This window comes from Bos mutus, chromosome 2, assembly GCF_027580195.1.
Source record: "Bos mutus isolate GX-2022 chromosome 2, NWIPB_WYAK_1.1, whole genome shotgun sequence".
NCBI lineage: Eukaryota > Metazoa > Chordata > Mammalia > Artiodactyla > Bovidae > Bos > Bos mutus.
In genome coordinates this window covers 46,863,873-46,888,069 of record NC_091618.1, presented here as the reverse complement: position 1 = coordinate 46,888,069, position 24,197 = coordinate 46,863,873, and the positions used below count along the sequence as shown (strand labels likewise).

Here is a 24,197-nt window from a genome sequence, read left to right as displayed (position 1 = left end):
ACTGATGAAGCAGAGTATGGGAAGCTGCAGCACAGACTTCAGAGGGAGGGAACTTTGGCAGGAAGGATGCTGACTGCCTGGCAGAAAATGGGGAAACTCTAGATCTAGAGTCAGCCTTTAGGATGGGGGACAAGCTTAGAAAGAGAGGTATAAAGCAGGGTAATTAAATAAAGATATTTTAAGGAACAGTCCACTATCCCCTTACCTAATTCCATTCCAGTTTGTTTTATAAGATGTCTAATGTTTGCCTTCAAGGTAAAAAGGGAGGGGTGGGAGTAGGGAGAGCAGAAAGTGATATGCTAGTATTTTAATGACCATTAAAATAAAATACAAAATTCTTCACAAGAAAATAACAAAACCCAGTGTTTCTCAAAGTGTCATCCACAATATTCAGTATCCAGTTTAAAGTATTACTATATTACTAGACATTGCAAGAAGAAAATATGACCTTTAGTGAAGAGAAAGATTAGTCATTAGAAGCAGACCCATAGACAACCCAGATGTTGAAATCAGCAGACAAGGATTATCAGTATGTTTTAAATTTTTCCCAAAAAAGTGGACTTAATAGGTGAAGGTAGGAGAATTTCAGGAGAGATGGAAAGAATGAAATGACAACCCTGGGACTAATAAGTACGGTATTTGAAGTTTTGTGAAAGTCATCAGATGCCTTTGGCAGCAATTTGGACAATAAAGACTAAAGGATCAGTGAACTTGAAGACAGGTCAAAAGAAATTATCCAAACTGAAGAAAAGAGAAAACAAAATGACAACAAAAGCAGAGCCTCGGTGACTCAAGGGACAATATCAAGCATTCTCATAAATATGTAATTGGAATCTCAGGAGAAAAAAGGAGAGAATGGAGAAATGGGGGGACATATGAAGAAACAATGCCCACAGTTTTTCCAAATTTAACATAAAACAACAACCCACATATCCAAAAAGCTCAGCAAAATCCAAGCAGAGTAAATGATAGAAAACCACAGCAAATCGTGTCACAGTCAAACTGCTGAAAGTCAGAAATGAAGATAAAAGTTTAAAAGCAGTCAAAGGATAAAAGACACATAACAAACAGGAGACAACAAGAAGAGTAAAGGTTAACTTCTCATCAGAAATGATATGGGCCAGCAAACTCCAGAATGAAATCTATAATAGGAATAACTGCCAGTATGGAATTATATATATATCTAGAGAAAATATCCTTCAAAAAGGAAGATAAAGTCAAGATATTTTAAGATAAACAAAAATGGAAAGAATTTTTCACCAACAGAGTTGCACTACAAAACAAGCCAAAGGATATTCTTTAGGTTGAAAGTAAATGATACTAGATTGAAATTTGAATCTGCTGGAAGAAATGAAAAACACTGAAAATGGTAAATATATGGATAGAAATAAAAATGTTTTTTTTTTCCCTCTTTGTTTTTTTTTGAAAATCAATTAACTGCTTAAAGCAAAAATAATAACAATGTATTGTGAGGTTCAGAACAAACATAGAGGTAAAATATATGGCTATAAGTATACAGTTGATAGAAGTGGGTATGTGTAATTATTTATTTATTATTGTATGATTGTTACATTATACATGAAACAGTATAATATTGATTCAAAGGACACTATGATAAATTAATGATACGTACTATAATCCTTGGAACAACCTCTAAAAGCAAAGAATGAAGAGGTATCACAAAAAAGATAAGATTAACAATTTCTTGAAAACCATTTCACCTAAAAGAAGTAAGGAAAAAATCAAAGAAATAAAGAATAAACACAACTCAAAATGGTAAACATAACCCAGTAATACCAATAATTATATTAAATGGAGATGGACAAAAGACTCTAATTAAATAGCAGAGATTGACAGACTGGGTAGCAAGACCAGTAACAAGATTCAATTATATGCTGATTAAAGAAATACACTTTACACATGAAGACAGAGACCGGCCAAATTCACAATAGTTATGGGTTTTATCAGGCTTCTCTGGTGGCTCAGAGGTTAAAGTGTCTGCCTCTAATGCGGGAGACCTGGGTTTGATCCCTGGGTCAGGAAGATCCCCTGGAGAAGGAAATGGCAACCCACTCCAGTATTCTTGCCTGGAGAATCCCATGGACGGAGGAGCTTGGGTTTTATCACCATTTTATTAGTAACTGATAGAGCAAGTATATGAAAAATCTTTCAGAATGTTGAATATTTAAATAGTATTGTCAACCAACCTGACCTAATTGACATTTGTAGAACACTACACCTAACAACTTGAAGGACACATGGCATTTTCACCAAAATAGACCAATTGCTAGACCATAAAATAAGTTTCAAAAAAATTTAAGTATTAAAATCTTTAGATTATGTTCTTTGACCAAAAATAGAAGTAAAATAACATTTAATAGCAATAAGATATCTAGAAAACTTCCAAAAATTTAGAAATTAATGAACCTTCTAAATAATTCATTGATGGGATATTTCCTGGCAGTCCAGTGGTTGGGACTCTGTGCTCTCACTGCTGAGGACCTGGGTTCAATCCCTGGTTAGAGAACTAAGATCCCTCAAGCCATGCAGCACAACCAAAATAAATAAACAAAAATAAATACTCCATTGATCAAAGGAAAAAAAATTCACAAGAGATACTAGAAAATCATTTGAACTGCACCATAATGAAAATACAGTAACTCAGTTACCAGTATCAGTAATGAAATCGATCCTGATCCCACATTTATTTATTTAAAGACTAACAACAGGATAGTATAAAAGAATTTTATGCCAAAAGGGAAGTGAACAAATTTCTTTAAAAATATGAATCACTAAAATGCACATGAGAAGAAATGGAAAATAGAAATAGCTCTAAATCCATCAAAGCAATTGGTAATTAAAATTCCAGGCTGAGGTGGCTTCACCAGTGAACTCTTAATTTAAGAAAAAATAATAGCAGTCTTAAACAAATCTTTATTTCCTGAAATAGTTTAGGAATAGAAGGAAGTCAGCACTTTTCAACTCATTTAATGAGGCCAGCATAGCCTTATCAAAACCTGACAAAAATTATTACAGGAAAAGCCTCGGAACCACATTGCTCATAAATAAAAGAGCAAAATCCTCAACAAAATATTAGCAAACCAAAGTAAGGACAATATATTAAAAAGTTAATACACTATAACCAAAGTAGTTTTTTCCAGGAATGCAGCATTGGTTTAACATTTAAAAAGCAACCAATGTTGTAATAAAATCAAAGAAAATAACAGCATGATCATCTTAAATCACTTGATAAAATAAAAACTCCCAGTATATAAGAAAACTAACTGATAAACATATGAAAATTATACTGTATAGCCAATATAATACTTGATAATAAAATATTGAATGTAGTTTTCCTAAAATCAAGAACAATGCAAGAGTAATTGTTCTACATTGTCCTAGAATTCCTAGCCAGTCCAATAAGGCAAGGAAAAATTGGAAAGACAGAAATTACTCTTCATTTACAGATATCATTATTGCCCATATAGAAAATTACAAGAAAGCTACAAAACAAAAAACTAACAAGGAAATCAGCAAGGTGTTTTAGGTTCAAGTTCAATATATAAAAAGCTAATTTGTATTTCTGTATTTTAGCAACCAGCAATTGGGAAAGGAAGTTTTAAAAAATTACTATATATACAATGACATTTTGCATGTCATCTAAAATTTTTGTTCAGTCACCAACTTGTGACCAACTCTTTTCCACCCCATGGACTGCAGCACTCCAGTCTTCAGCATCCTGTCCTTCACCATCTCCCAGAGTTTGCCCAAGTTCATGTCCATTGAGTTGGTGATGCCATCCAACCATCTCATCCTCTGTTGCCCTCTTCTTCTTCTGCCTTCAATCATTTCCAGCATCAGGGTCTTTTCCAATGAGTCGGCAGTTCGCATCAGGTGGACAAAGTATTGGTGCTTCAGCTTCAGCATCAGTCGTTGCAAAGAGTATTCAGGGTTGATGTCCTAGGAATAAAAACTAAAGATGCACAAGACACTGAAAGCTGTAAAATGATGCAACAAATAAAAGAAAACCTAAAGAAATGGGGAGATATATAATGTCCAGTACTCAAAAGATGCAATATCACTAAGATACCAGTTATCTCCAAATTGATTTATACACTGAATGCAAATGCAGTTAACATCCCATCAGATTTTTTTGAAAAGAAATATACAAGTTCATTGTTAAATTTATATTGAAATGCAAAGGACCTAAGATCTTGAAGCAGTCTTGGAAAAGAAGAGTAAAATTGAAGGACATTCATTATTTAATATTAAGACTCGTTATATAGTAATTAGTAAATGAGATAGTGTGGTATCAGGGTGAGGAGAAACAATTAGATCTGTGGAATAGAATAGAGTTCATCAATAGAACACACAGATACAGTCAACAAATTTTCAACTGAGGTGCCAAAATAGTTTAGTGGAGAAAGGTCAACTCAGATTTATCATGCTGGAGTCTTATATTCTTTTTTCGCATTTTACGTACTAGTTGTTAAAGGCAGAAAGACTATGTCCCATTTAACTCCTGCGAATTAGCCAGGGCAAGCACATAGTGGTCATTCTATACAGGCCTGTTGAGTTAAATTGAATCAGAAATCAGATCCATACTCAGAAAGCTATATAACATCTATGTTGGGATTTGATAAGTAATTTTAATAAGAGGAAGGCTCAAGTAATAGATTCAAAAACACATAAGCTTCTAGGAGCAATTTTTTAGACACATGGACAAGGATTAAATTCAAATATAATTTTTATTGAAATCTGGGCAGATTGGGTGTTTCCAAAGATAACTTTTCTTTCCAAGAAGTAGCTACTTTGGTTCAAGTATTTGATGAATATTGGATAAAGACATAGCCAGAGACTCATATCAAACTAGGCTCCCTATAATTGGAAAGGCCCCAGGCATGCAAAGTATGAAAGGAATACTGATTCATTCATTCACCCATCCATTCAGTATTCATCATGTACCCACAAGGCGCCAAGCATATAATGATGAACAAGACATACATCACTGTCTCCACTTTTCTCATGTAGAAATTGAAGAGGATATTTTAAGGTTTCACTAAAATCAATACTCTTAGTCTAGAATATAAATTTGTAATGACTATAGATTGTAGGCCAACAAATTTCATGCTTCTTTTGGTTTGTATTAGGGCTCTTCAATAGAAAAATAGTATGAGCTGTATATGTAATTTTAAATTGTCTAGTAGACACATTTAAAAAGTAAAAATAAACAGGTGAATTAAATTGAGTAATATATTCTATCTAAATTATGTTGACAATCATATTGACAATGTGATCAATATTTTTTATTGATCAAAGGAATATTTTTAATTCTCCTTTTTTAAGTCTTCACATTTCAGTGTGTAATTTACACTTAGAGCCAACTCGATTCAGACAAGCCATGTTTCAAGTGTTCAGTAGCCTTATGTGGCTAGTGGCTACCTTATTGGAGAGTGATACGATTCAACTCCAAGTCAGCTATAGTCTACTGAAGATTACAAGTGGAGGGACTTCCCTGGTGGACCTGTGGTTCAGCATCTGCCTTCCACTGTAGGCAACACAGGTTCAGTCGCTGGTCAGGGAATTAAGATCCCACATGCTATGGGGCAATGCACCACAACTACAAAGCCCATGTGCCACAACTAAGATTCGGTGCAGCCAAAAATACATAAGTAAAAATTTCTAATTAAAATAATAAAGTTTACAAGTAGATTTCTGAAAGGTGGAAAACTGATGGTATTTCTAGCTCATAATGTTAGAGGAAAATCACTGTTTCCAGGAAAGGACTCTTTTTATTCTATTGCTAGAAATATAAGGACCTGTGGTCAGAATGAACTAATTCTGTTATAGTCAATAGTTCTGTAACCCTCCACCAATTCACCAGTTTTCATCTGAAAGAATCCTAGAGTTTTACTATATTTGGAGACAAATTGTACCACCAGTGTGCAAATATACGCAAGTAGTCTTTGAGACGGAGAAGGCAATGGCAACCCACTCCAGTACTCTTGCCTGGAAAATCCCATGGATGGAGGAGCCTGGTAGGCTGCAGTCCATGGGGTTGCAAAGAGTCGGACACGACTGAGCAACTTCACTTTCACTTTTCACTTTCATGCATTGGCGAAGGCAATGGCAACCCATTCCAGTGTTCTTGTCTGGAGAATCCCAGGGACAGGGGAGCCTGGTGGGCTGCCGTCAATGGGGTCGCACAGAGTCGGACATGACTGAAGCGACTTAGCAGCAGCAGCAGCAGCAGTCTTTGAGAACTCAGATCTTGTCATCATTCAATGACCCCACCATTGAGACAGCTTTCAGGTCCTAAAAACAATACTACTACTCAAATTTCTCAATAAATACTTGTTAGATGAATGATGAAATGAACCAGTAGCCCTCATATCAGTTCTTTGATACACAAAATATATTCAGCTCTAGGTTAATAATCCCAAACTCATTTGCATGCTGGTCTTCCCATTTAAAATGCTTTTGCATTCAACAAAATAATTTCTTTCTTCTGTTCTAAGGTCATTATTTCCACTAGGCTATAATGGAAATCCCCTTTATTTTCAAGAATAACAGTAATTTACTACACTATGCCCAATGAACTGTATTTTAGAGTCTTAATTTATTGAATTTCATCAAACTTGAATCTCAACTGTGATTTAGAGAGAGTTGGAACCAGCCTATACTTACTCACTTTTAACAAAACATTTATACAGTCATCAAAAAATTAGTTTTTCATCTTTCGCAGTAGAGTTTCTCCTGGTGAGGGTACTACCCAGGTACCATCCAACTCCACCCCAACAGAAACACCTGGAAGCTGAATCCTGGATCCACTTCTGAATCGAAATTTCTGCAGGTGGTGTCAGGGAATTTGCATTTGCAATAAGTACTAGGGGAAAAGTCATGCACACTAAAGTTTGACAACCACTGCCCCTGCAGTAAAGTTCCAAACTTTAGTATGACTAAAGATAAAATTGTATACTATCATTTAAATCTGTTTTATTACTGGAGGAAATGATGTTTTCAGTACTTAATTACTTTGTTCACCACCTGGGCTGAACATTCCACTGTGTACTGTAATTTCCTTTTAAGTAAATTTTAAGAGGCACTCAGTATTCAGCCTATAAAGGATAGGCTGTGCCTTTTTGATATATAGGTAATAAATGATGGCTTCAACTAAAATCAGATTTACCCATCATAAATGGGCAAACGTCTAAAACCAAGCTGACTCGGACCAAATCCTATTCTTTTGTACTTTCCAAGTGTGTTCTCTATAATGCTTGTGACAGTGTCAGGAAAGGTATTCTTTGTTTCTTTTTTTTTTTTCCTATGAAATCATTTTAAGAGTATTTTAATTCAGTCACAATCCTACAGATAGCTATTGAGCTAGACACAAGTACTGGAGCTTCAAAAACGAATCAGATTTTGCATCTGCCTTTAAGGGCATCTTAGCCTCTGCAGGGAAGGAGCAGACATGAGAACCTTGTGTTGAATTTAACGCACCAGGTTATACCAGGAAGTAGAGAGAGGTGAGACAGAGGCCGGGCTTCATAGTGATGATGTTGTGCTCAGTTTGGGTATGAGCCGTAGTTGGCCAGAGAAATGGACTCATTCATACAGGGTAATCCAGACATCAGGATGGTCAGAAGTGCCAAACCTACACTCTTTCCATTACACCCAACTTTCTCCAAGAACCTGACCTGCAAAAGCAGGCTGGCTTCCCTTTTTCTCATACCCAGAGCTCTCTCTGGTTGTGAGTGAGATGTTAAGTGTGATACATTTCCTTTTCAGGCCACTAAGGTGCCATTTAATCCACTCCAGCCATAACTAAATAGGAACCTACCTTTAAAAGATGCCGAAAGCAACGTGCTGCTAATTTATTGCCACATCTGTTAAAGCTCCAGAGGGAATCTGACTCTCTAGATTTTAAATATAGTTGAGTTATTGTGATGATGTTTCCTGATTTAATCCTTCCATAAATTAGATGAAATGATCATAGAACCTGTTGTCACTTCATTCTTGCCCTAGCTCCTCTTCTGCCTTCATTAATTCCGAATAAAATACCACAAGACATTGATGTAGCACTTGGAGATGGGAGGGCTGTGTTTTTATAGCCTCAATTTGAAATCATACTTAAAGACATCTAAGCCTTTACTGAATAGTGGGGGAACTGTTCATGCATATAAGGCTCCTAAGGATCTTCCTGGGTAGTTATGGGTGAGGAAACTAAGACTCAGAGATAAGTGGCTTGCCTGGGGTCACTCTGTAAGTAATTACTAGAGTCAAAACACCCACTCAGGTCTTCTAACTCCAAGTACAAGGCTCTTTCTAGTATATCCTTTCATCTTCTGGGGAGTCTATTAAAACAGTTTCTTGACTGTTTGCAGTGAAAAGAACTATTGCCAACATGTTAACAAAACCCAAAATTGTGGCATCCCCATCACCTGATCATCAGTGTTTTTAGTTTATCACTTCACAGTCATTATTTGGTGTTTTCTTACAGAAGGCAACAGACCACTGCAACAGAAACTGTCCTTAGATGGGAACCCCAAACCTATACATGGAACACCAGAGAGGTCAGATGGCCTACAGTGGTCAGCTGAGCAGCCTTGTAACCCAAGCAAGCCTAAGACAAAAACATCTCCTGTTAAGTCCAATGCCCCTGCAGCTCATCTTGAAATAAAGCCAGATGAGTTGGCAAAGAAAAGAGGTAAAGTGATTTCTTTTGCACAAATGATTCAACATATTTTGCACACACAGAGAAGTATCTGAATGACAGAACTTTCCAAAAGATACTGCTTAGTGAAGAGAGTTAGACCTGAAATTGCATTTCTTTCTGTGAGCCACATAGATTGAAAACCAGATATAATTCCTCCATTGTTAATCAAAGGTCTTGAATGTTTAAGTGGAATTATATCCCCTTTGTCTGCCTCTCTGTGGCCATTCTTCTCTTTCTAGGCATGGATAAATTTGCACCTCAAACACTTGGTACCCTAACATCCTATAAAGCAAATGTTAATGCAGGAGCCTCTTTAGCCATGTAAATGTTGAATGTTTCCCTGATATACAGGTTATGAATTTGCATTGACTGAAGATGAGTTTAGAGGCCAACCATGTCTTCTGATATGATGTTCCTCATGTAAATTCAGTTCTGTGTTAGAACTTTCAGACAAAAGACACTGAAAGAGGGTTTTATATTGGACACACTGTATTTTGATTACATTTTGAACTTTGATATATTGATACTTTATGCATAACTAGTATTAAACATGAAAGGGGCTAAATCACTTCCTTTCTGATTACCAGAGGATTTAAATAATATTCTCATTCAGGCCTCAGTTGTATCTGATTTCCTTGGCTTGGGTTTGATTATACCTTCTCACTTTTCTTGAGAGAGATTTCTTTTTTCTAAGAAACCATGCCCTTGTTGGGATAAGTACAATTTGCCTATTTGCTCTGCACTATCTGTAAACCCTGGTGACAGTTTCAGGAAATCAGGCAAGATTGGCACCCACAGAGCTGCTTTAAGTACTGCTGGTATAATTACAGGCCTGGCTCAGGACTGATGGGGCCAGAGCCAGGGTACCTGGCACGGATGCTCTGTCCTCTCTCGAGTTCATTTGTACCTCTCCCAACCTCTATGTCATTTTCCTCTTCCAAAAGCCCTGCTGGCTTTAAACCACACAGAATGGTGTTTATAGAGAGAGCCAGCAGCACAAATGGTCTTTAGACGTATCAGATTCTAAGAATCCCCAGTTTGTAATAGAACATAATGATCTGAGCCTCTTTGCAAAGGGTAAAGGAGACACATGTGCCCAAAATGGCCCAGCCAGAGAGCCCACTGGTGAGATCACAGCTTCTCAGGGACCACACAAACCACCCACTCTGGATTTTAAAAAATTGGGATTATAAACATCCTCTTAATGGAACTTTTTTTTTCATTGAAAAACAAAAGAAGATCCCTTTTTATTGGAAGGGGATATAGTTGCCTTTGTCATTGTTGTTTAGCTCAGAAATAAAAAAAATAAAGTGTTCACTTTAACATGTTCTTTCTTGACATTAATTTCAGGCCCAAATATTGAGAAATCGGTGAAGGATTTGCAACGCTGTACTGTGTCTCTGACTAGATACCGTGTCATGATCAAGGAAGAAGTAGATAGCTCCGTGAAGAAGATCAAAGCTGCCTTTGCTGAATTACACAACTGGTGAGTAATTTCACTTAGAAACTATCAATTTATGGCACTTGAGCTGTTCCTATAGGTAAAAGCATCAGATGGAAAATGTTGTTTATTTAATACATAAACATCACAGAACAACACTTTGGCGAATTTTCTTAAACCCTGCTGACAGATGCATATCTTGGGAATAGAAAAGAAGAGAAAATTTGAAATAAAGGGAAACCTGATAGACTTATTCGCTGGAGTTTGAAGTTGGGTCAAAAGTATATGAATGATGTAGAACACAACCTCAGTAAAGGACAAAACTTCAAAAACTATATTTTTGACAAATCTCTGGAAGGTTAACATCATGAATGCTTACTCAGAAAGAATATTTTCCAGCGTGATATCATCATAAAATAAGAAAAGCTCCCTTAACAAAATTCAGAAACAGCTTATGTAAACTTAGCGATAGACCCCCATTCTTGGTATCCTGAAGACTGGAATTAAGAAATGGTATGCCAGTGTGGTTTTGGTCCTGCCCCTGCCCTGCTCTGCAATGGATTTTGATGGAAGACATTTCTTTCAGCCTTATACTTTTGCTCATGTCCACAGTCAGAGTGAAATATCTGTTAGTAAAAAAGATTAAGTTAATATCAGTAGAAAAATGTTCTCAGTGTATCCATCAGGACACTTTCAGTTTCAAGTGACAGAACCTCAAATCACAGTAGTTAAAGAGAAAAGAGGATTTATTACTGATGCACATGAAAATCCCAGGAAATTCCTTTAGGCAAATTTGGTTCTAAGCCCAGTATGTTAGCAGGATTCAGATTCCTCTCTCTCTCTCTCTCTGCCTCCTTTCCTTGACCAGTGTCCCCCACAGTCTCCTGGTTCTGCTTACTCTTCACTTCACTCTTAGGTACAGTGTCTCCATGTCGCAGCAAAGATGACACGCTGGCAGCTCCAAGCTTTCACAATCTTTAGCCCTGTGATCTGAGAGAAGACTTCGTTTCCAGTAGTTCTGACAAAAAAGTCCAAAAGGGCTAATTCCCATTGGCTGGGTTGGGACATAGATCTGTCTATAAACCAGTCCCTGTAGCTACAGGGACAGTCTTCCCACTAGCCAGGCCAGAGTCATGTGCCTGCCCAGAGAGTTAGCGGTGGGACATTTGCAGGGTGGGGGGAAAACCCCACCTGAACTCCATGAACTGAGAGGTGAAGAACCCTGGATCCCTGGAGAAAAATCATGGTGTTAAAGAGGAAAATTAGAACAAAGAAAACACAAGTCCACAATGTCCAGGCTCAAATAACATGATCCCCATATTGGCTTCTCATGATTCCAGAGTTTGATCACACTTTCTGCATATTCTTCCCATTCTTAAGTCCTTTCTTTGACACTGATGTGCTTTTTTGCTGACTGTAGCATAGTGTAAAACTAAGGATTATGTCAATCAGTAACCTAATGTAAAAGTCTCAAACTTTAAAGCATCTGCTACTTAGAATGTGAGATTCCAGGGGTGCATCAGTCACCAGGGACTTGAAAACAAACCATCTCCTTCAGTTATCATTCAGTGAGGAATCATTTACCCTCCACCCAGTGGAACACTTCTCTGTTTGATCAGATTATAACCTCACTAATTGTTCAAAGCAAACTCCAAGAATATGTTTGAAAGTACTTGGAGAAGGTAAAGATGCTATACAAATAAAAAGTATTATTATTACTGATTTTTAAATTTTATAGTTACATGACTTTTCCAATTTATCCTTCAGTTCAGTTCAGTTCAGTCACTCAGTCATGTCCAACTCTTTGCAACCCCATGAACCACAGCACGCCAGGCCTCCCTGTCCATCACCAACTCCTGGAGTCCACCTAGAACCATGTCCATTGAGTCGGTGATGCCATCCAACCATCTCATCTTCTGTTGTCCCCTTCTCCTCCTTAATTTATCCTTCAGTCAGTTCAGTTCAGTTCAGTCTCTCAGTCGTGTCCGACTCTTTGCGACCCCATGAATCGCAGCATGCCAGACCTCCCTGTCTATCACCAACTCCCGGAGTTCACTCAGACTCATATCCATCAAGTCAGTGATACCATCTAGCCATCTCATCCTCTGTCGTCCCCTTCTCCTCCTGCCCCCAATCCCTCCCAGCATCAGAGTCTTTTCCAATGAGTCAACTCTTTGCATGAGGTGGCCAAAGTACTGGAGTTTCAGCTTTAGTATCATTCCTTCCAAAGAACACCCAGGGCTGATCTCCTTTAGGATGGACTGGTTGGATCTCCTTGCAGTCCAAGGGACTCTCGGGAGTCTTCTCCAACACCACAGTTCAAAAGCATCAATTCTTCGGCGCTCAGCCTTCTTCACAGTCCAACTCTCACATCCATACGTGACCACAGGAAAAACCATAGCCTTGACTAGGCGGACCTTTGGTGGCAAAGTAATGTCTCTGCTTTTCAATATGCTATCTAGGTTGGTCATAACTTTTCTTCCAAGGAGTAAGCCTCTTTTAATTTCATGGCTGCAGTCAACATCTGCAGTGATTTTGGAGCCCAAAAAAATAAAGTCTGACACTGTTTCCACTGTTGCCCCATCTATTTGCCATGAAGTGATGGAACTGGATGCCATGATCTTCGTTTTCTGAATGTTGAGCTTTAAGCCAACTTTTTCTCTCTCCTCTTTCACTTTCATCAAGAGGCTCTTTAGTTTTTCTTCACTTTCTGCCATAAGGGTGGTGTCATCTGCATATCTGAGGTTATTGATATTTCTCCCAGCAATCTTGATTCCAGCTTGTGCTTCTTCCAGCCCAGTGTTTCTCATGATGTACTCTGCATATAAGTTAAATAAGCAGGGTGACCATATACAGCCTTGACGTACTCCTTTTCCTATTTGGAACCAGTCTGTTTTTCCATGTCCAGTTCTAACTATTGCTTCCTGACCTGCATATAGGTTCCTCAAGAGGCAGGTCAGGTGGTCTGGTATTCCCATCTCTTGAAGAATTTTCCAGTTTATTGTGATCCACACAGTCAAAGGCTTTGGCATAGTCAATAAAGCAGAAATAGGTGTTTTTCTGGAACTCTCTTGCTTTTTCCATGATCCAGCAGATGTTGGCAATTTGATCTCTGGTTCCTCTGCCTTTTCTAAAACTAGCTTGAACATCTGGAAGTTCACAGTTCACGTCTTGCTGAAACTTAGCTTGGAGAATTTTGAGCATTACTTTACTGGCCTGTAAGATGAGTGCAATTGTGCGGTAGTTTGAGCATTCTTTGGCATTGCCTTTCTTTGGGGTTGGAATGAAAACTGACCTTTTCCAAGTTACCCTAATATGTAAAAGCATGCTCAGGGGCTTCCTTGGTGTTCCAGCAGTTAAGAATCCACCTGCCAATGCAGGGGACATGGGTTCAATCCCTGGTCCAGGAAGATCCCACATGCAGGAGAGCAACAAGGCCAGAGTGCCATAGTTACTGAGCCCAAGCACCTTAGAGCCATTGTTCCACAACAGGAGAAGCCACCACAGTGAGAAGCCTGGACACCACAACTGGAGAGCAGCCCCGGCTCTCTGTAACTAGAGAAAACCCGTGTGCAGCAGCCAAGACCCAGCACAGCCAAAAAGAAATAAATAAAAGAACACGCAACATCCAGACCTGTTCTCTGGAGCCAGAGTCAGCACACGTCACCTGTAAAGTGCCGGCAGGTTAAAAACCTTAAGCTTTACAGGCTGTAAGGTCTGTGTGCTCCTACTCAGGGCTGCTGTTGGGGTGTGGAAGCAGCTGGAGAGCCTGCAGAGGCAGGGGCCAAATCTGGCTCAGGGGGGGTTGTGGTTTGCCAGCCTCTGTCTGGAGGCTGCTCACAGAAGATGACTCTGTCTTCTCCTTTGTGCGGCATTTTAGAATACAGTCTTCCTCTGAGGCCCACGTGTGACACCTTCCCTCTGAGTGACTCACACACTAATCGACAGAGTGTAGCAATGACCTCAAATTACCTCTCTCCTCCAGCTGCTCTGAGTCCTTTTTTTATTTCCTTAGTAAAATGAACATCGCATGGCTCATGAGACGTCTTGAGATTTATAACCGATTCTTTGAGTGCTTTACTCCTCAAGAGCGGGAAGTGTGGGGCCAGGAAAGTCAGAACCCAGGGAAGATGAGTATCTTTGCTTGTAATTCACATCGTGTTTTATACTGATGGGAAGGATGGCTTCTGAATGAGCTCTGCCAAAGCAATACGGCTGTTTAAAAGTCACCTCCTTGACAAAAGGACATTTTCCCTCCAAACTGAACAAGAGAACATTTAGACCAACTACTTCCTGTATGGTATTGCTGCGAAAGGGGAAAACACCACCCCTTGTTTTCTGACCTAACCCTTCAGCAAAACAATCCCCAAATAATTACACAAATGTTAACTTGAACGTAAAACTAAAGTATTTTTTAACAACCACAAACATGCATTTATGCCAAAGGGAAAAACTTGACCTCTATTCAAAATAAGTATGCTGCCCAGGCAACAGGGCGATGTGCTTGAATTAAGCCTCTCATTTTCTGAGGAGCAAAGGCTGGATCTTAAGGATTGTGGTGCTCTTGAAAAAATAGTGGGTCACAAAATAGAAGAAAGCAGCTTAAAAGCTTAAAAAATGAAACTTCCCTAGTGGTGCTGAAATCACGAACTCTAGGCAGTAGAGAGAATTTTGAATGCAGCCCTATTCATTTAGTACGATGGAAACCTCAGGGTTGTGACACACATAGAGTGTGTCCAGATTTGGAGGATGTGGAGCCCTCTGGAGATTTCCAGGAGTGCCGGTTTTGAGGCAGATGTTGACTCGTGGTGCACAAGCAACAGGGGTGTGGAGTACATCCCTCTGCAGCTTCTCCTGCGCTTCCTCGGGGCCACCCTGTTCTCTCACCTAAGCTCTCAATAGGCGCTGTGTGTAGTTTAGAAATAAATAGACAGTTAAAAAAAGAAAAACCACCCTTCATATTCACTTTGCTACCAAAGCACCAGCTTCAGGAGGTGAATCCCGAGTAACTAAATTCCTCCCCAGGCTGGAATTCACCGGAATGAATTGTGTGAGGTTGGGAGAAAGCCGTGGTTTGCACATGCTCAGTACTGAGTGAAGGGTGTCTGAGCGAAATGAAGGAAATCCTTGTCCTTCCCAATCTGGCTGTGAAGAATGTTTTGCTCAATATGTTACTGAAGAAAGCCATTAAGTAGCTAACTTATAATATCAGAGTTGGCACTTAACCAGGACACAGTTGCACAGGGCTAAACGATCATTACATGGCTCCTTCTCATTTTTCCAGAAAGAATTAGGGATTTAAGAGGGGGAACAAAGATGACACAATACCCTCTCAATATGTCTTCACAGAAAATAAATTCTGCAACATGAGCGTCTGTGTGAAAAGTCACATCAGGAACTAACATGAAGCAGCTGGTTTCTTTCCTATATGATTGGCCCCCTACCACAACTGGAAAATATTCATCTTTCGAATCATAGCTGCCAGGTTTAATTGCTTTGTGTGCAGACTAGTCTAACTTCTCACAAATCTCTGTGTGCATGGCCAAGTTGATGTTGACGGCTTTAAATGAGCAATAAAACATTAAATTCAAAAAACATTGAGGAAGGAGAGTAATACTTGATAGTTTTGCCATATGTGGGGGAGAAAGGATTCCAAAATAGAGCTGTAAAAAAATTGTTAGGTGCTATTATCAGTTTAACATCTAATTAAAAGCATTCCTAAAGAAAACGGAAGATGGTTAAGGAGCCAGAGGGTTAGGGTATGTGCTGGGTAACCAGGTTGCAGAGAACGGGGGCTGGAGGGGATAATATGTTTAGGCCGCTTTGCTTTCAAAAAGGAAAGGGAAATCAGTCAAAGCATGCCTCCTATATAAAGTGGCCAGACATGTTCCTGGACCTGTGTTTATTTTCTCTTGAAACAGTGCCAGGAAATTGGAAGTAGGTCAGAAGTTTCCCAGCTCCCCCAACCATAAGCCCTCGCCCACCTTCCCTTTCTTTGTCGGCTTTCCCTCCATCTTGGAGTTCACTCCCTCCCTGCAAGGGCAGGTGAGCCTCCTACTGTCCCCTACAGGCCGGGGGCTCCTCACAGCGACCCCAGTCACTACATTATGCCTGCGTGTTCAGTTGCTCAGTCGTGAACAACTCTGTGTGACCCAACTGTGTGACACCCCACCTCCCTGAATGTAGCCAACCAGGCTCCTCTGTCCATGGAATTTTGCTGAAGCAGGTTGCCATTTCCTCCCTCCAGATCATCTTCCCAACCCAGGGATTGAACCTCTATCTCCTGGGTCCCCTGCATTGGCAGGTGTATTCTTTACTGCTGAGCCACCCAGGAAGCCCCTACTACACCGGAGGACCTTGTAATGGGCTCTCTGTCTCCTTTTTCTTTTCTTCCTTTTAATGACTGAAACTCATTTTGTGTCACTGGTAATCTCATCATTTTGATGACCATGTGATCCTCCCCCCAACCCCATCGCCCCCTCCAGAGTGACAGATTTGCATGTTAACCAGCTAACAGAGTCTGTTCAAGCTCTCCTCCAGCCAAAAGAATGACTCTAAATGTGAGAATTGCCAGCTAAAGAGAAAGCCACTTCGAGATAAGTATATCTTGTGCATCTCTCAAATCCCCCTCTGAAGGAGGGCTCTTTATCTGCTGCTAAAGCCCTGTGGGTAGCCAAGCAGAACCACACACAGACCACCAGGGTGGTCAGCAGGGTGGCCCCATGCACAGACCAGATATCACTACTGTGACATTTTAAATGTTGTGTCTTTTTCTGGGATATGAACTTGAGAATGCCTCCCGAAGAAGAAATTGTCAGTGGGGCTGTTGCATTTCAGAGCAAGCCAGGCAGCAGTCTGTCCCATATTCCCACTTTGCTGCTTCTTGGGTGCCTGAATAACATCAAATTCTTGGAGCAGGCAGCCTTAGAACTACTTCAGCTTGAGTCCAAATGAGACCATTTGTCTTCACTTTTGCAGATTTATCACATAACAGGATTCTTATTCTTTGGTTGTTTCCTCCCCTCTCCCTGCTCGAACTCCCCAAACTTTTAGCTGCCTTTTCTAATATCCGGCTCTCCATACAGTGCTAAAAGCCGAGATTTCTGTGCCCTTTAGGTTTTTTATTTGTTATCTTTGTGAATAACTTAGCATTGACTGAAAGATGATGCCTGAGAATTAATATTTACTTCTCTCAGTACCAAAGTATATGTGTATGCACTATAATTACAAACTCTAGAGCTCCGTGGTCATCCTCTGCTTTGGTACCAGGCCCAGAGATGCTGATTTCACTGGGCATAAGTGAACCCAGAAATAAGGTTTTTGTTTTTAAAGATCCCTTGGTGATTCTCTTGTGCATCTGTGGTTGAAAACCACGGATTGAGAGTCCCGCAAAGGAGGGTGATATGTCTGGGGCTGGAGCAGTGTTCCCAACCAGATGAATTTGCCTTCCCCCAGGGAGACAGTTGGCATGTCTGGAAATATTTCTAAATTGTCACAGCTGCAGAGAGGTAGTGTTACTGGCCTCTAGTAGGCAGACATCAGGATGCCACTATTAATACTTATCCTAGTATGCACAGGACAGCCTTCCCCACCCCACCCCCTCCAAAGAACGATCTAGTCCAAGACGTCAATAGGCTGAGAAAGCCTGAGTGAGAGGAAAGGGAGACGAAGATTGCACCAGTCCTTCTGCATGGTCTGCTGCAGCTCCTTGAGTGAAGGGTGGAGATTCCTCCCTTTGCAACTTGCCCCCACCCCACTACCCAGTAGCTGTCTGCCCCTCCTCCAGCAGCCCTCCTAATCCACCACTGCAGACGAGAGAAGGGAGATTTCCTTTCCATGCCCAAATCATTCACATACCCCCCAATGCAGCCATAGTGTCTTCTCTTTTCACAGCAGTGCAGTAGGAAGGCATTTCTCCCATACTTCCTGAAACATAAACCTTCTTGCTACACATTTTAAAGGTCAAATTACATTTTTGTTTCCATAAGACCAGCAGAAACAATTACATTGAAGTGTAGAAAACTGAGGACTTTGCTTCTTTGTCTATTTTTCATTATAGAATTCAAGTCAATCCTTAGGAGAAAATGGAAAAATTAAGAACTGAAAGTTGTAGCTGGTGATAGACAGTCACTTTCATTCACCATGCTGTCTCTGCTGAGTCTTTTTTTTTTTCTTTCTCATTTTGCAATAAAACCAAATAACGCAGTTATTGATTCAGGGACCCGGATTCAGATGAAGATCTGAGGCATGTAAAGATATATACAGTAGGGAATTGTTCCATTAAGTGTCTGTCTGGGGAGGTATTATTTTCCTCTGGCTTTAGCCAGGCAGCAGTATTGCTTGGTGTTTCTGGCTACACAGAAGTTGGTATATATCCAAGTACTCTGGTGCCAGTGACATCCTCAGGTGGGCCTGCCCTTGTGCTATTTAAACTGAATGACAACAGAAGGTCTTTTTGCAATCTTACCGTGCTGTAGTGGTTGGGCAAGTATTTGTTGACCCTCTCTTAATTATAAGAGAATTACCCTCTTTTAATTAGGAGAATATTGAAATTAAGGCACTCTGTCTACTTTGATAGGAAAGTACAGGGGAAATATATATTAGGTGAAACAGGTCCCAGAATCAGATCTGCGCCTCAGAATAGATGCTATGACAGCAAGCAAATCTGGCTTTTGAGTTCAGTCACGTGGAGGATGTGGATGTCAGTGTGGGTAATGAGTTGAGACTCCATTGTAAAACAGTGTGACTGAAATAGGAAGCATTCTGAGTGCATCGAGTGTCTAGGGCAGGGTGTTGGTCGGTAATAAAGTGATGCTTTTCTCTGAGCCCTTCAACAGAGGATGTTCATCACAGGATTACCAATAGGAGAGAGGGCTGACGTTAGGAACCTTTGTAGTCACTTAGTATTGTCACGTGAGGACTTTAACAGGCCTTTGGTTTCCTGTTAAAATATCAACAACGTGTTAAATAATTGCTAGATTTTGCCAACTCCTTAGCCTATACACATGATGCAGATAAAACCAAGAGTTTACATATTTTATGTTTTTTCCAAGAAGTTTAATACAAAGTCTCTACATCCTTCTGCCCTGCAAGGGAATACAATCTTTTCATTGAGCAAAGCCTATCCAAACAAGACTTTCTGACTAATCTCCTTCCTTCTCATCAGATGTTTTTTCCAAGTGCCTACCTGCTAGTGACTTGTGTTATCCTGTGGAAATTAGACAAATCCATTCCTTCTCCCCACACTCAGTATTGGAGATTATGCCAGCATATTAAAAGAACGCACATTATGGAGATGAGCATACACCTGCAAAGGATATCGAGACAGTAGTAGAAGAAGCTAATAAATATATTTATGCCTCAAGAGAGCCGTATGTATGCTTTTCTGTCACTGGCCTAGCTGACTAACTGCCCAAAATGACTCCTTTTCCTCACTTGGCGCCAGTCCAATAAACAGAAATCAGTTCCAGGATCCATTTCTGAAATTGTGAAAAGGGTAAATACCTTATACCATGGAGGAACTCAAGGTTCCTGTGACTTTGTGTCTATGGCAAGTCCCCGTGGCACAGCGCATTTCAAATCTTGCCTTGTTCGTGAATATGTGTCATTCTAAATAGGGGTAGCTCACTCTTGGGAAGCGAAAGCTTCTCTTTTCCTCTTTTCTTTCCTCCCCAAGGTTTTTCTCTGCGTTAGATGTTTCCCCAGGGCCACTGCAAGGACCGAGTGAATCAGTCGACATGAGGGAAGAGCAGGCTGATAAATACAAAAAGTACAGAACTGGCCTTTTCAGTTTGGATACGGTCCCCGGGAAACCAGCATAAATAGCACCTTGTATTAATAGCCTTTGTGAGCTCCACGTGTGATTACCTCCATACGTCCTGTCAGCGGCACACTTAGAGCTGGAAGTCAGCTTTCTTTCACTGCAGCCTTCTTGCAGAATAATAAACCCAGAAGAAGAGCTAGAGGATAAGAAGTTGGTTCTGATTTCAGCTTGAAATCTGAAAAGATTTCTGAATCTTTTCAGCAAATGAAGGCTGCCCGTCAAATCAGCTTCAGAACATGCTCCCGAATAGGAATCGTTAAGTTTTTATCATAGAACGGAAATATAAAAAGGAATTAAGCAAAGTGTTCTAACTATACAATCCCAAGAGAATGTGTATCATTTGTATGTGTGTGTTTTTAAAAATTTAAAATATAATCCATTTTCACTGAGAAAATAAGACAAATTTGTTCCTATATATTAGGATAAATATAAAATACATTATTGTTTGAAAAGTGGAATATCCTAGACACAGTCTCAGAGTACATCTTGGAGTTTATTTGTATTTATTAGACCAGTACAGAGTGAGAGTGTAGAGTCAAATGAGACCAAGGAGTAATTTGGGACACTTAATTGTCTAGCACAGCAACAAATCATATAAAAGCTGTACCTGAAGCTAATACAGTAGATTTCCTTACATGTATGTTACATTATTGCTCCAGTGACTGTTACCTTTGGTACTTAATAGGCCATATTGGAACAAAAGTGACATCTTCCTGGGTTTATTAACAACTTAATTAGGAGGCATGAGGTGTGGATTTCCACGGGATAGGATTTAAATCTCCTCTCCACATATGCTAGTACCGAATATGGTTGAGTTTCCTAACTTCTACTCAGATGCAAAACAGGGCTACTGTCTCTTTCTGGAGTTTTATGAAGATTCATGTACAAGATATGCACTCTGCAGATTATTCTAGAAAATTTCATGCCTGGTCCATGATAGAGGTTCAGTCTAGACTGGTTCTCTTCTCTTTCAGGTAAGCATTTAGTAAATGTCTTTTCCTCTCTACCAAGACATTAGGAGGAAGTGAATCCATTCCACCTTTATGTTTACTGAGCATACACTGGATTTCAGCTGTAAGATATGGATATTTCATCACAGCTTTTTACTGTCTGCTCCCTGGTAAAGAGAGATGTAAGGCAAAGGAACCTCTGATTCCGAATGGCCACAGTTGTCACATCAGGCCTCCTTTCCCTTTCCTGTCTTGCCATGCCTTCTCTCTACCTTCCCTTCCCTTCTCTTCATTCATCCACCCGATACAGTAGAACCCCAGGGCTAGTGGGTGAATATAGAAACTGCACAAAGGCAAGTACTGCAATGGAGCTGGGCCTGGAGGAGGAGAAATCAATACCGCCTGGTTAAGGAAGGGTCGACCACAGAGGTGACATTTGAGCTGGTCTTTGAAGGAAGACTAGGAATTTGTCATCCTGGGAGGGAAAAAGGATTCCATGCAGAAGAAATAACACAAGGAACCAGAAAATAAGAGAGACCACAACATGATTTGAGAGGAGTGTGTGCCCTGGGTCTCACTCCATCGAAGTGAATTGTGAGCACATCCCTCTCAAACCAAAAAATTTATTTATAAATAATTTATGTGTGCTATGGTTAATCTGTATACTGAAGATTGGGAAAGTCTACTTTTTGGAATGAAAAGTAAACACTGGGACTTCCCTGGTGGTCTAGTGGTTAAGACTCTGCACTTCCAATGCAGGGGGCACAGGTTTGATCTCTGGTTGGGGAATTAAGATCCTGCATGCCACATAGCTCAGCTTAAAAAAAAAATTAAAAATGTATGTACATGCAGTTTACTATTTTCTTTATGCCCCTATTTGGGAAGCCATTGGCTGGGGCAGGTCCTGAAGATGAGAGGCAACAGATGAGCCTGGAGATGCTGGCTGGTGAGAGCTTTTTGGCCCAAACCAAGAAGTACACATTCTCTCCTCTTCACAAAAGAGTCAAAAGATGCAGGAGCCCTCAGGAGGCCAGAGCAGTGGAGGCTAGGCCTGACTGCCTTGGGTCAGAAGTAGGCCAGCATTTCTGTGACTTTTTCTGGCCCTGTCAATCTCTTCTAGTTTCTGTTCATGAGTATGTGTTAACTGTGATTCATCACTATGATGGCTTCTGCCTAGATGCCCTCTTCCCCCCAAATTGGAGGGGAATGCAACAGTATTCAGAGTGGTTGGCTGTATTTTGGGTATGAGACAGAGATTTTATTTTGAAATTTGTTTTATCTTCCTTTCTACATTTCCCAGTTTTTTGTTTTTAATGAGAGCTGTAGTTGGCGCTAGTGGTAAAAAAAAAACCTGCCTAAGCAGTGCAGGAGACACAGGAGACGCGTGTTTGATCACTGGGTTGGGAAGATTCCCCTGGAGGAGGAAATGGCAACCCACTCCAACATTCTTGCCTGGAGAATCCCATGGACACAGGAGCCTGGTGGGCTACAGTCCAGGGGTCAAAAAGAGTGAGACACGACTGAAGTGACTTAGCACAAAATAAAGTAAATGAAGAATGTTACTTCCTTAAGTGGTACCCTTGTGCTGTAAGACAATCAACACCACAGATAGAAGTTTGCTTTCTTTTTCATAGATATAGTTTTGTTGTTCTTTTATTTTTTTAAAAAAGGAGATGGTAGTAAGTCATATCATTTTTATACCTATAGAAGCTGAAATACAGATAAGTTACTTTCCCTGAATGCTGATCACCATGTAAAGAAACAAAACTAAGAAGTAGTCAGCAAAGATAAGAAATTATATTATTAAGTCAAATCAGATGTAAAATTCTAAATAGAAGTATATAAGGAATGTAGATACTTTTTAATTAAGCATGTGATGATGTGGGATTTGTAGAATTTGCAGGATTTTGCAACTCTGATGTCATTTCTTAAATTCCAAGAAGAAAAAGGAATCCCTGTCCATATTTGTTCATTTTTCAATTAACTATTGTGTGTAAGGAACTCCAGGATTTTGTGGTGAGAGTTAGTCATTATGCTTCATCTGCACATGTCTATGCATCTCAGATGGTGTGGTGAAATATTCATCAACTGTAATTTAAATCATTATCTAATTCCAATATAAAATATGCAGACTAAGAGGTATTAACATTAACAGGTTATGTTACCTCTGATTTAAAAAAAAAGGGAAAAAAATGGCCTCAACCTGATTGGCAAATGGAGCCCAGCTGCCGTGTTCACTGGCCGCCAGAGCAGTGTGGCTCTGCCGTACGTGTTAACTCCGATTTGTGCTCAGAGATGTTCTACTTTATTTCCCTGAGAGTCACGATTTCTAGGCAGCTGTTCAAAGAGTTGCATCCCAACCCCAGCTGACAGGCTGTAGACATGCATGTTGGGTTTTGTATGTTTATTGCACAATACGTTGGAATTCAAGAAATCTTTAGATCAATTGTCAAATCACTGCTGCATTCAGAAAAAAAAATTCCAATTATAAGAACGCGGGTTGTTGTGAAACTGAGGTGCAAACGTGGACAGAGTAGAAGGTAAAAGACTCAGGAATCCCAACAGAAAGCTAAATAAATGAGCATAGCCGGCTCCTTGATGATGAGCTGTAGTGGCACACTGGCAGGTGGAGCTGGTTAGGAGAGCCATTTCTGGGATAACGCAGGAGGAACTGATCACGTGGGAAGTGAATGAAGGGGTGTTGTGGAAACTGGTGAGTGGTGAGAACAGTCAGGGCAAGGAAGGGGCCAGGATGGACATGCAGGGGAGGAAGAATATTTACCCTCTACCCTTCTGTGTTCTTGATTGAGACCCTGTTATATAAGACAGATTAACAAGAGAAAAACAAACAGACATATATTAACATGGACATCTCATGTACACAGGGGAGACCCTTAGGGAAAAGTGAAGTCCCCACAGTGGCCTGGAATTCAGGATTAAATACCATCTTAAAAGGGAAAGAGGAGAGGCATGTAGATCTCTGAGGGGAGAGTGCATGATTTTTAGGAAAGATGAACTGGTCCTTAGAAGAGCAAATGGAAGGGCTGCTGCTGCTGCTAAGTCACTTCAGTCATATCTGCATCCTTGTGACCCTATGGACTGTAACCTGCCAGGCTGCTCTGTCCATAGATTTCTCCAGGCAAGTATACTGGAGTGGGTTGTCATGCCCTCCTCCAGGGGATCTGCTAGACCCAGGGATCGAACCTATGTCTCTTTATGTCTCCAGTATTGGCAGGCAGGTTCTTTACCAAAAGACAAAGTTGTGTC

At 40.2% G+C, this 24,197-nt stretch overlaps 1 protein-coding gene across 6 annotated transcripts in view; it reads left to right on the top strand.

Moving 5' to 3' along the window:
* The window catches only part of SPATS2L (spermatogenesis associated serine rich 2 like), a 191,534-nt gene that overhangs the window by 139,901 nt on the left and 27,436 nt on the right, over positions 1 to 24,197 (top strand). For 5 of the 6 annotated variants that reach the window (XM_070388528.1, XM_070388523.1, XM_070388536.1 and 2 more), the window contains 2 exons: positions 8,501 to 8,707; positions 10,067 to 10,202. In XM_070388528.1, coding sequence (XP_070244629.1) covers positions 8,501 to 8,707; positions 10,067 to 10,202 — 343 coding nt within the window. The remainder of the gene's footprint in view (positions 1 to 8,500; positions 8,708 to 10,066; positions 10,203 to 24,197) is intronic. The other variant, XM_070388513.1, reaches the window with a different exon arrangement.